Source organism: Stegodyphus dumicola, chromosome X1, assembly GCF_044657685.1.
Source record: "Stegodyphus dumicola isolate Sdum_Otavi_A_Nest chromosome X1, ASM4465768v1".
NCBI lineage: Eukaryota > Metazoa > Arthropoda > Arachnida > Araneae > Eresidae > Stegodyphus > Stegodyphus dumicola.
The window spans coordinates 97390263-97404378 of NC_140780.1; the positions used below are offsets into that span (position 1 = coordinate 97390263).

The 14116-nt window shown below is 30.9% G+C and overlaps 1 protein-coding gene across 2 annotated transcripts in view; it reads right to left on the reverse strand.

Moving 5' to 3' along the window:
- Positions 1 to 418: 418 nt before the first annotated feature.
- LOC118192705 (thyrotroph embryonic factor-like) overlaps positions 419 to 14116 on the reverse strand; it is a 29882-nt gene continuing 16184 nt past the window's right edge. The window contains exons 2-3 of one of the 2 annotated variants that reach the window (XM_035363706.2): positions 6931 to 7164; positions 419 to 5248 (exon numbers count right to left, since the gene is read on the reverse strand). In XM_035363706.2, the coding sequence (XP_035219597.1) occupies positions 4800 to 5248; positions 6931 to 7164 (683 nt within the window). In that variant the 3' untranslated portion in view covers positions 419 to 4799. Of the gene's footprint in view, positions 5252 to 6930; positions 7165 to 14116 lie in introns of both variants that reach the window. The other variant, XM_035363705.2, reaches the window with a different exon arrangement.

Below are 14116 nucleotides of genomic sequence, written 5' to 3' on the forward strand. Positions count from 1 at the left end.
ACATAATTTAACGAAGCTTCAGCCCTAATCATTCTATGAAACAAATTATCCGTGCTAAAATGTCCGTGGGAAAGCTTCTGTTAAGAACCTCATTAGCAGTTTCTTCAAGCGACTTTGTACAATTACCAGATGGGAAATAAATTCCTACACGTTTAGCTGTTAGATAAAAGGGTGGAAGTGCACAATTTTTTCAATTTTGAAACCTTGATACCAGCATTTGCTTAGAAGTTTCAAAATTTGAATTAAAGCAACTTTCATTTGTTCAAAATAAATTTCATTTTTAAAAGCTAAATAATAATAAAATATAAATGAAATTTATAGAAAGAATTAAGATTAATTTCACTTACAAAAACTAAAAATCAAAACTGTCATTTCTACCTTAATGTTATTCCTGTAAAAAATCAAATGGCAATAACAATAAAGGTAAGAATTTTAAAGTTTTATTCAATAACAACATTCTACAAATATGAAATTCAACAAATTAACAATCAGGAATTAAATTTTCAGCAAATCTCTACTTTTCAATATGTGACTAAGATAACAATCACCTTTTTGAATAAGTAGAAATGGAGCATTACCAAATTCACATTTTGACACTAGTTTAAAATAATGAGAAACAAGTGATCACACAAATCACTGAAGATACATCCGTTTTTACATATACTTGTAGAACAAGATATAATATCACTTAAATGATGACTGCCAGTTACTAATGTACAAATTTAAAACACATTGCAGATTTTATTTAACATTTGATAACCAATAATACATACAGAATAAACATCTGTTCAGAAACAAGAAAATTACTGACATTTTAGAAAACCATTAAAATACAAAACATCTATCAAACAAATACAAAACATATCAGTTGCATTTGAGTCTACGCTTTTAAACATTACAACAAATGAGTACATATCCAAAAAAATTTTTTTGTACTCTGGAAATTTAGTCTTGCATATATATCCAATAACAATAGTCAATAAAATTTTTTTAGTGCTCTGGAAATTTACTCTTGCATATATTTTTGAAGCTTTTAAAAAATATCAGTTTATCCATATTAGCTTCAGTTAATGTGGAAATATGACATAACTATCTCTAATGATAATACATCAATGATCCTAAAATTAAGCCTCATATGGAATTTAATATTTTCTTTATATATATTATGAAATTATATTCCTACTCATAATCGGAATAACAGAAACATGAAACAAGAGACTAAAAAAGGACCCAGACCTTCAACAGGTCACCTTCAATGACCTAAAAAATAAACTTTTCCTTAGCCTAAGCCTACAAATAAAATTTCTATACTTAAGTTTGAGGGAACAGATAAAAAAAATTATGACAGGATTTGGATTGCCTTTGAGAAAAGAAATAATCCAGAAAATGTGAGTAAATAAGTAGGCATACCATCATTCTGCCATTATAATGTATCAAGCTAGGGATGATAAAAGAATTTGTGATAATTCTGAACATAGGAGGATACTGCTTTATTTACTCATCAAGTGAATTTCCTGAATACACCATGGAAAGTTTACAGCAGGAATTCTTAATGGTCCTCAGATAAGAAAACTCATAAGAAGTTAACATTTCATAAATGCAACAAACATGATTAAATCTCAAGCCTGGACTTCATATGTTTTAGTTGCTAAAAAACTTCTACGCAAACGGAAGTCAGAGAACAACTCTTAACTGGTATAAAACTGTTTTCTGTTTCTGCAAACTTAAGAACAGAGATGAATTACCTACACGACTGCCCACACATATCTTTTAAAAAAACTTCAGTTTTCCAAGTTAAAAGCACTGAGAATGTACATAAAAATCAAGGAAGGGTTACCAATGACAATGGTATATTCATATGATGGCATATTGTCAGAGCTTTAGAATGTAGTTTTATGAAATGCCTTAACTCTTTGAAAGGCGGTGGTTACCTACAGTAACCAACTTTTCTATTAAACATCTTACTAACTCATGCGAGTGGTTTTTAAGACTGACCACTTCTGAAGTTCCCTTGCAGCTCACCAGATGGCAATCAAGAAACATAACCAGTAGTTGATGCAGCAATTCGCCTGCAAGAAAATAAGCATCAGCCATCGAAGACAACATCACGATGACGTGCATTCTGCAACACCAAGAAAATGCCTGTAAGAACAGTGTGGGGATGCAGCACATGCATAGCTGCACTCTGCTTGAAAAAGAAAAACTGTTTCCACGAGTACCATAGAGACTGATTTGTAAGGATGTGTTCTGTGGTCACTGACACTAACCACCAGAAGTGGTCATTTTATTCCCCCGAGTCTTGGACAAAATATGTGCAATTGTAGCACCTAATATAGTAAATAAAACAAAAGTTTTGCTGAAAAAGTTAATTGCCTTTTCCTGCCCCTCAAAGAGTTAAAAGAAGTTTTTCATGCATTGAGTAACAGATGAATCAAGACTGATAGCGAAGTAATACTAAATTTTAAACATATTACAAAATTCAATTTCAGTAAATGCTCCATTAATGTTAAATTTAATGTATAAAAATTAAAAGTTTGCTTATTTATAGAAATTTAATATCAAACCTTAATTTATAGAAATTTAATATCAAACCTTAACACTAACATATAGGTGCTTAATTGTATATTAATGTCCATATTCATACGACATATGCAAAGTTATTTCAAGTCAACTGGCATATAATGATGTGATTATCCTATACCTCTAAAAGTTGTAGCTCTCACAGCTAAACTGATGCCAGAAAACCAGTACCCTTAAATATATCAGAAAACAAGAATAATTTTTAAGGCACCAAATTTGTGTGGTAATCAGTGTAACAATTTGAAATTGATTGCCAAAAGAAACCTTTGGAGTTCAACACAAAAGCTGGTGATCTAATTACAGCCTCTTTGGGACAAGAAAAAAAAAAAAAAAAAAAAAGATCCAGTAGATTTTTAAATAAAGACTACCATATAAACTGTAACAAATAGAAAAAACATTTATAAATTTTTGCAATTAACATAACATATATTTGAGTTTAACATAATACTACTTTGCTTATATACCTTTGTACCATACATATAACATATTCAAAATTCCATACACTTTTCTACTTCAATATGTGATTAACAACAAACTACTTTTTACCTTTTGCACTTCAATACTGTATGCAACAGTGTGCTTTGGATTTAATGACGAATTAAGTATTTTAATATATTTGCACACAACTCAATAGCACAAAGAAAATAATTGCTAAGTATGAAACACTGCAGTGCCAAATTCAACAACATACTATATTAATCAGTAAGACAGTACTATTAATTAAAAATAATAATGGGCCAAATTCTGCCTCATTCACACAATACAACAGCAACTTTAACTATTAAAACTGACAAGTTTTAATAGTTTTAACATTAGAAGATCAAGTTAAAAACCCCTAATTACTCTAGCCATTAAAAATAGAACATTTTAAAATAGTTTGGTATAAACTAGTTTTAGCAGATTTTTTTTCATTAGAACAAAATGCGAAAACTGCTGTAATCATACAAGAAGAGCCTATTGTAAAACTCCGAAAATATATAACCAATGTTAAAAATATCAAAACAAGTTTAACAAAAACATATGTTCATTCATATATATATATATATATATGTATAAATATACTATATTGATTATTCACAAATAAAAGCAAAATACCTGAAAATAGAGAATTTTATATGAAATCTTTCACGAAATACTTTACTGGATCATTAAAAAATTGCTATTCATGATGTAAACTTTTAAGTAAAATACTCAGAACTGGTTTCATAAGATCTAATAAAGTATGAACTGTACAAAATATATTACAAGGAAAATAGCTCATTCAATCGTCAATTGTACTTACCAATTTCTAGCAAGTATATCTTTAGGATGCCCTCATTTTGTCTGAGATGGCACAACTTTACAACATTAATAAAACAAATCAGCATCACAAAAATAAAAGGAAAAAATGCATATACTCATACCACCGACATTTGAACTTCAGAAAATGATCTGTAAAACATACATGCAAAATTACAGTAATGATTCAACAATGCAGAAAGTAATGACAATGACTACTAAAATGAATAAAACAAAGTATAATTCAAATTGCATAAAAAATTCAAAACAAATTCTAAAAGACTGGTGTCAATTCTACTATAATTGCTACAAATGTAAAATGTTACAGTTGTTAATTTTTATATCCTTTAAAACTTAAATAACACGTTAAATTACAAAATGACACATGGCAACACAGCATGGCAACTTGACAATAAGTAACAGCCAAAATTGTTTTCATGTTGTTGATAATTAAAAAGCTTAATGCTTAGAAACAAGATAAGCAGTCTCATCACTATGAGCAAGTAAATCAGTGCCTGTGCTCCTCTGCACTTGCATTCTAAGTATCCACGTACATTTAGAAATCTTATGCTTTATTTTCCACACGACAAAATTTTACAACTTTGGCAAAAGTAACATTGAAGGCAAAAACAGATACATGTTCACCAAAGATTATTCACTCTTCTAAATAAGAGAATACTTTTCTGTCTCATAAAATGTAATGAACTTTTGTTTATGATAACAAAAATAAGATTCTCTCAATTATTTAAGATGCAGTGAATTAAGAACTGAATAAAAACAAAATTATAAACAAACACAATTACTTATCTCTACAATAAGCTACCTTACAGAAGGTAACTAACATGCGAAATGTACAACAAAATAAACAAAGGGCAATTTCAGAAAATGCAAGGCATTCAAATGTGCCCCCATGTCAAAACTTAGAAAATGCAGGTCAGCTTTCATGACTGAAATTCCTTTAACTGATTTTTCAGCATATCATTTTCAGCTTTCAGACGCAAAACATCTTCTTTTAAAGAATTATTTTCTTTTTCCAGATATGAAGCTCTAAGAACAATTTGATTTTCTTTTAATCTGCGTGCTTCACGTGATCTCTTTGCAGCCATATTGTTCTTATGTCTTCTAGCCCAATACTTGTCATCCTTTAAATTGTCAGGAACAAAAGTTTTTCGAGACTTTTTGATTATTGGCTGGGGTTTCAACTCCTCTTCTGGGATAATTGCAGAAGCTGGATCATAGTGCTTGTGTCCAGGAGGTGTGGCTAATGCTAAATCTGTAGGCGAAAATTTACAGTCTACAGTGTATACTCTGTTATCTTTCGGTAATTCTTGCACAGCTGAAGTATCAGCAGGAGATGATGGCTGTGAAGAAACAGCCCCAAGGGAATGGACTGCTAATAAAATAAAATATTATCACACAGCGAATTAAAAATCATACTTTTCAAGATTTATTGGGTGAGATATTGCAAGAATGCAAGTAGAATTTTTTTATTTTTAAAACATTATATTATTTTCTGCAGTTTCATAAAAGTTTACAAATAGGCCTATGTCATTAGTAGAAAGATATTCAGCATTTTCAGTTAAGAATGAAGATATGGACATTACTAATAATTAAATCAGTCTGTTTAACAAGGATGGATGACAGCTGCCGAGATTTCCTCAAGACACAATCTACATCGCATAATATCAAACATGGTATCCTGTAGAAAAAATTACAATGCTAAAAGATACCACAATATAAAAACAGTTTATGATTTTTCAACATACTATTTTACTGTTGAGATATTACAGAAAAAGATTTTTTGACATGATTTCCATTTAATTTGTAACCTGAAAAGATTGTACAAGCATACACTCTTTTTCTCTCTCATACACTTATTAAAAACACACTGAAGATAACATTAATTATTAATGCACTAAGTTTGCCCCCAAAGTACTACGTAATGCACCAAAACAAAATTAAATATAAATATTTACTGACTAATTAACTGAATCTTCATAAAGTTCTACTAAAGAATAAGTGAATTCAGATCAAATAAAATCTAAATAAAAAAAAAATATGCTGAATATCACCCAGAGTGAAAAAATTTCATTAATTCAATAAATTTATTTTCTTCATAGAAAATAAGGTAAAAATAAGAAATTCAGATAATGGTGATATACCAGAAGCTCATGAGATATGGGAAAAAAAAAAAAAAAAAAAAAAAGGGAGGGAAGAGATAGAAGCTTTAACATGAGCAGATTATTTAGTGACCTGAAGATTCCTCTTAAATTATCTGAACTTGGTTCAGTAAAACATTAGATGCATTAACAAAGGTGAAAATACATATAATACAGATAAAGCACACAGGCCTCCACAGCATTTAGTATTCTCAATACCTTAAAAAAGGCCGATTTTAATTCTTTAGAAATAATGACAAGCTATACAGATGGTGCGTCCAATATTATATCAATCAAGTACATTGATTTATATATCTGATACAGATATAAAAAATGCTCAACTATCTCTCTAAAATAACCCCAATAATTTCAGAACTTCAGCACATAGCTAATGTATGTATAATTCTATTTTAATTCTGAGGTTAAAATTATTTAATTTTGCTATGAAATTATTCCAACATTCCATAATATGTCAGATGATAGCATAAACAAATATTTTATTACTAAAATACCCATCTGTATGAATAGTGTATCATTTATTTTTACTGGCTGTACTAATTAGAAGATTTTATCCAAAATCAAAGCATACAATAATAACAATTAAAGGTGAAAGAAATTTTAATTGCTATAAACAGTGATTCATTTATCAGTAATCCTTTGAAATTTTCTCCTAGTACCCCCTAAAGACATAATTATTTTTAATACTATTTAACTGGAAACAATTACCCAAGCTTTGGGGCTCAATTACTTAACAATAAATCTTAATCTTTAACAATTAAAAGACAGTCCTTTAAACTACATAATTTTCCCTATAAATAAATTAATGAAAGAAATTTTCAAGTTCACAATACTTTAAAAAGTATATTTAATCTTTTTATTTTCATTCTTCATACACCTAAAATAATTTAACTACCTGTTACACATATATTTGGATTCTCTTGAGATGTATGTGAAACTTGACCACCAGCATCTACAGCCTCTGAATAAATTTGACTTCCATCATTAGAATTAGATAACAAGTCATCCAAATCAAGGTATTCAACTTTAAAATCAGATAAGGTTTTTTCCCAAATATTTGGTCCCAAGAATGCAGCGGTTGCATCTGCATATATTTCACTGCTATCATCATCTTTACTAGATAATGTTCCTGAAAAGATTTAAAAAAAAAATAAAAAAAAAACTTGATTAATTTGTGTTCATATAAATTTAGTACAGATAATGATACACGATCACAACCAATATAAAAACAGTAATCACAAACATAAGGGCCACCTTTCTCACAATTAATGGCGCAGAGTCCCATGAACTCAGCCAAATGTGGACTAAGGGGTTAACGAGTTATCAAAAATCTCGAGTTTTAGAGAAGAAAAAGGTATTTCCAGCATAATCCGGAACACAGAAAAAGTAATTGTTATGACTTAGAAAACACTAGTCATTTGAAAAAATAACTACTAGTCATTTAAAAAAATTTCATGATGCTTAATTATATCATTAAAAATAGTTCTATTTAATTACTGATTTGATTGATTCTTGTACAAAATTAGCAAATCATAGAAGTCCATTAATGCCTTTTTCCCATTTCTAAATGCGTGGACATTATTTTACAACTTTCTTACAAGTGCTAGTTTGAGTTCATGGTTGCCTGTTTCACTGCCACTTGTCACAATAATTCTCTTCTTTTATAAATGAGAGCAGATTTTTCTTTCCTCGAGCATTTTAGAGGGAAGCATTTGAAAATAGACAACACTTGACATAATTGAAAATTTGATCCTCAGGGTCTCCTCATCAATTTGTTTGTAGAAATTTTCCATGCATTTATTAAAATTTTTCAAGTCAACAAAGAGGTTTTCTGGCAAAAGCATTTAACTGAGATGCCTACCATTTCTTCCACTCATCAAACCAGCTAACACTAACAGTAAATGTGGGCTCTTCCTTTCGAAATTCCTGCCTCTTTGCCCAATTCATTTAACTGTGATGCCTAACACTTCTTCTAGCTGTCTAGTCAGCTAGCAGAGCAGCAGATGCAAGATTTCTTTTCTGAAATTTCTCATATAATTTGAGAGTTTTCTCTTGCAAAATTAGTGTTCCTTTTTCTTCTTGCTGCCTAATAAATACAAATACAGCAAGCACCTCACTCAAATTCCTGCATTCACCACCTTTCACACTTTCCTTTATACTATCAGTACATGCTTTTTTCACACATTAATACTTGTTTCAAACCTTCTTTTTCCATCCTATTGCAGCAGTTCATTCCACCCTTAAATATTCTTGGCAATTTTATTAAAATTTTCCCCTTTGTCCAGTGTCTTTGATTCACCTAATTAAATTTCCCTTGATATGTTAGTTTGTTTTCTTTTTGTTTGATATTTTCATTTGCAGAGAGAACACTTGTTAGCCGGTACATAAACTGAAAAGTTGCATGTACTATGAACTGAAATATTAATTTACAGCAGAATACAGCCATAAGCCTTCTGCAGGCAAGTCTTCTAATGGCTAGCAACAAAAAGAAATATGAGTGGTTATTGACAGTGGCTACCTCACTTTCTTCAGCTACTTTGGTATTGAGAGAGGGATGGGGATACATTGAAATTCCATGAAAAGGAGACATGCCATTAAATTTGTTAAACGGTTGCAAGAATTGGTATCACAAAAAGAAATGAACAAAAATTACAAAAATAGAATAACATAACAAATCAGTAAATATAGCAAGGAAAGATATGGTCATTCTTGTGCACAGTTATGTGTTGTAATTATAAAACAGTAATTAAAATGTACTTCTATACTGCTTGTTATCATATAAGCAATACTAGAAATTATTACACTGTAGCTATTAATAAACCACCACATTAATAAAAAGATATCATTGAGCTTTACAGAAAGGTGAGCTTGTGGGATTCTTACTATAGTTAATTTCATGTTACACTTTCACTGCTAAAAATCATAAGTAATGGTCTAACCACTTAATTTTCACACAGTACAATTATGGTGTTCGGATTTCATGTTGAAAAAAACTCAAAACATTTGTGTTTGTATCAGAATGTGTAAATCATGATGTGTTTGAATTCTCCTGGGTTTACCACATCCAGTTTTGATGTTTATTCACATCACTCCTTTTCCAGTACAAAGGAGTTTACAACTGCGGCGGACCAAACAGAGATGAGAAAATCATTTTGTGGTTCCCACAAGTCACCGTTTCCAAGCTTTTACAATGTGTTGCATGACATGCTTCCGACGCCACAGATGCAATAATTTGTTTCAGTTGACAGTACAAGAGACAACTTCCCAACCAGTATCAAGAAATTTTGGCATTTTGCACTGCCTCTGTCGTCAAAGCCTCTTGATTTTAGAAGGGCTGACAAACCAATGATCTTGTTTTTCCTGCTATCGTTCCAGATGTAACGAATAAGAGGATGTAAAATACTACTGAAAAATTAAGGAGGCATGGCTAATTCAGTCTGAAGATTTTTTTCATCAGAATGCTCTTGAACTCTCGACTACAAAGACCCTTGTTAGCAGGTTCCTCATATCACGAGGCCTGTAATTCATTTAATAACTGTTCTATGCTATCCATGAATCCTGTAAAGAGCATCCTGCAATTGTTTTCAATATGTTTAGAGTTCAAAAATGCAGTATTACACAACCTCAAAAATGTACTAATCGTTATACGGAGTCAGATGTGCTTACCTGCCGCCATTCTCCCACATAACCATGGCCTGTGACTAAGTTAACAAAATTTTTTACTACTTATTAACTTATGGATTTGTGTATTTTAATACTTCAATTCTAACACCTCAAGGAAGGACTGTTTGAAATGTATAACTACAAGAATCTTGAAATAAAAGTTTGCTATTTGAGGATAGTTTCCTAAATACCTGCCAAACATAACAAAATGTATGACTCATGGCCCCAAAATAAAACTTAAATCGTTCCTCAAAGACACGAGGTCCACCAGCGGCCGAGCGGTAAAATCGCTGAACACTGGTAGTTCGGTCCGAGGTTCGAATCCCGCGAACGGGCTGGCTGCATGGGCGTTTTCGTGGTTTTCCCCATGTGTAACGTGTATACGAGCCAGTTTCCCTTAGAAAGTCCTCCACGAAGGCATACCTCCTCTTAGGCAGATAGCCCTCGAGGCTTTGCCATATTCACACACACACACTCCTCAAAGACACAGATGCTGGCCACCTCTAATATAAAGCATACAAGTAATGTACAAGCATTTTAACTGCCATTACTTTTGATTATTTTTATTCAATACACTCTGAAAATATTCACAACTCACTGTTACATCACAATATTAACATAAATCATAAACTCATTTATTAAGAACTACAAACATTTATAATTTTATAAACAAGAAAAATTTCAATAAAAAATAAATGACGCTTGTCAAAAAACATCAGATAACTTCCTTTCTTATATTACACATTTAAATCAGATTTTTTTATGCTAGTACTTTGCAAGAGACTCAACACTGAAGGAAATTTACAATTTTAACAAACCAAACATTTTCTCTTTTATGTGAACATGCTAAAAAAGCTACTTTTGCTTTTTTTAAAAATCTATTCATGTGCAATTTCAGAAATACACTTTGAATGAAACCACAGACATTAATTTCAGCCCAACTGTTTCCTTGTAAATAAGCTATGCATTTAAAACTATGTAAGTGATTACGATGAACACCATCTTTTTCAATATTTTTGAACTCTTCAAATGAACTGCCATTTGGGCTGCTTGGCATTTTTCAATAAAAAATAAACACCACTACATAATTTGCCTTTTTCAGAAAGCTTTTGTCAATACTCTTGAGATTCAAAACAATTTTAATAGTTCATACACTTTCTATTTTATGTATAGCATTTAAAAAAAGAAGTAGTTTGGAAAACTTGTTTCCCTTCTAGTAAAAATGCATAATTCATCACTGAAAGGAAAACGATAATGGATTATATTCACCTATGCTGGTATATCATCTAAATGTATATTACCAAGCCATAACTGTTCCTCAAAGCTATATTATCAAAATCGGCAAAGATAGCCACATGTTGTGCTCTTTACCTTTTAGATTTGAACCTCTTGATTTTTTTTTTTCATGATTTGTTTAAGATACTGTTTATGTGTTACCTTATTAAATACAGTACAAGATCTTTATAGCAGTCGCCCAGTCGGTATAGTGGTTAGGGAAGCCTGACTACGATACCAAAGGGTCCGAGTTCAAATCCCGGAGAAGGCATGCATGTAAAATTGTCGGTCCCTTCATAGGAGGTAACGGTGGCTGCCTATTATGTGCCTCCACAATAAAATGGTCACCGCTTCTGGACTAAGTAGTAGCCAATACCGTTATAGGCAAGTGCCCAATATTAGTAAAAAAAAACTTTGTAGCAATGCCTTTCATAATTCCATGCAGCCTGAATGTGTGTATCAGGAAACTGGCTATCACACTGTTTAAATTAATTCATTTTATATGCACTCACAAAATATTTAGCATAGCAAATCCTCTTTTTCTATTATGCTACATAATACTTTTCTCATGTAACTCACTTTGCAAATCTGCTCCACCTTTTTTAAACACTTAATATGTTTATGAAACTGTAACACCAGATACAGTAAATACAGAAACTTTGCTCCCAATTTTCATCTTTGTATAATGGTAGGGCATTTGTAGGGTCTTTTAGGGTTACTTTACGAGATTCTATTATGCTTTGCATTGCTTATACTCCAAGTACTTAGCTTTTTATTTCAGAAAGCCCTGACTTCATTTTATCATAGTGAGCAAGCGGTATTTATCTGAGCAAGGATTTACTCACATGCTAAATAATTATTCAGTTTCTAAACAGAGTAACAGGGTTCGTACACACTTCTGAACATGGAAATTAAGTTCTTTTAAGGATCATCAATGAAAAAACATTAAGGACCTACACAGCAAATAGGAACTGAATAAACTAAAGCAATTATCCATACCTAAACTTACTTTTATAATACCATTTTTCTAATTTGAATAAATTTGTACATAGATGGATTATTATTAAACATAATATTTAGTTTTAAAACAAATACAAAAATAAAATAAATTCTTTCAAGTAACTGGCATTAAATTATAAAATTTCTTGAAACATTTATATTTTACACTTATAACAGTCCCACATATTTTAAAGAAGATTAGAGGCTTTTTATTTACCTTTTACAGACAGCTTTATACTGATTCTTTTATGCTTCATTTAGTCACGTACTCACTAAATACAGAGGAATACTCAAATTTTATGTCAAGTGGCATAAGTTAAATAGTGGAGTAAAATAGTTATCAGTCATTAAAATTACCTTCATGTCATTTTCAGACACCTGCTGGCTAGAGAATCGTATAGTGCAATACATCAATTAACATTAAACACTAACAGATTTTCAGCTCTTGAGTGATTGTGTGTGTAATGGGGAGACGGTAGCATTTTTCCATCCGACTTAAAACAATACACGAAATCCCAAAACATTTATTTGGAGTAGAATGTCATACTGGTTTTCTTTTGCTGCCATAACAGCTAGACAGTTACGCAGTATTCCAAGATTCATTTAACACAGCAAATTTGTTTCTCCTCAACTTTTTGATTACATGCAGCTTATTATTTTGGTCCATCCATTATTAAACTTAAAATTATACTTCTAGTAAATAATAACATCTCTATTTTAATTTCCCCCCAAAACTGTACATTTATCAATCAGCTAATGGATACTGGAATTTTAGATGTACTGAAATACATATAGCAGATTTTTAAAAATTGATGCAGAGTCTAGAAATATCTTAATATAAAATCTGATGTGTAGGGGCATCACCAGGACATGACTGCATATATTTTAGAAAGTGCTTGGCATAATATATGGACAGTTACCAAATTTTGTGATGATGATAAAAAGCAACAAATATGATTTTTGGATATCGCATGAAGTGAAATTTTCCAATTAATGGAATATAAGAAGAAATGCTAAATGATGATGATATAACTGAAATTTACCACTGCAGTGACAATGCCTTAACCAATGAATGGTGAATACCTAATGTACAATTTTAAATGCAAAAATACCTGCTATTTCAGCTTTGAGTCACACAATAATTCTGGGGGAAAAAACTTCATGCAACACACCCCTATTTTAAAGAAATATTAATAAAGAATATTTTTAATTTTGTAATCTCTTGATGTCATCTAAATTTAAAATGATAATCTAAAATCCAGAAATATTGAAGTATTGACGATTCCAGATTTTAGACTTCATATGGTATATATTTTAAATGGAATTCAGATAAAAATGGTTCATTAATTTGTCTTGTAGTCTACTTCAAAAGCCTTCTTGATCAAATGAGCAAATATCCATTTTTCTAAATGAATCATCTTTTGACAAGGAGTGTTTGATTAGCAGCTCAAATTTTCTGTATATTCTGACCTTCCCAGGGACGCACACATTCAGTAATAATCTATCTGCTGAAAGAATTGTCACACAAACAGCAGAATTTTCTTTCCACATTATGATTCAAGTTCACTAGGAGGGCATCTCTCTTGATCCTTGTATGCGCTGCAGTTGGAATTCACAAAGAGTGACAATCAGAACTTGACATGAACTGAATTTAAGCACTGATATAACTATACAAAAGAGGACCAAAAACTTAATACTATGTTGTTTATTGTGATAGTTGTTTGAAGAGTTACAATAAATGTACATATATAAAAGAGAACATTTCTTTAGGATTTCAAATTTTTACAGTAAAAGCTACATAAAAATTTTAAAAAAATCATTCTCTTTCTAAAAATATTTTCTTTAATTTCTTCAGCAAAATTCCTTACTTTTATGCATTACTAACTTTTACCCACATTTAATGAAACAAAGTTCTTTCTTCCCCATATCTGCTAATGAAAGGTTAATATAAAAATTGACTTTCACCATTTAACATTAACCTTACATTATACTCGGTAAATATATGGATGGAAAATTAAATCCCAACACCAAAGAGGAATTGTGTTAGATAAATATAGGAAGTATGTTTGCCCATCTGAAAGATGTCTACTAGAAGAACAGGTGTGGTGCTAGTAGTGCCATTATGAGAATGTATATCACATTTG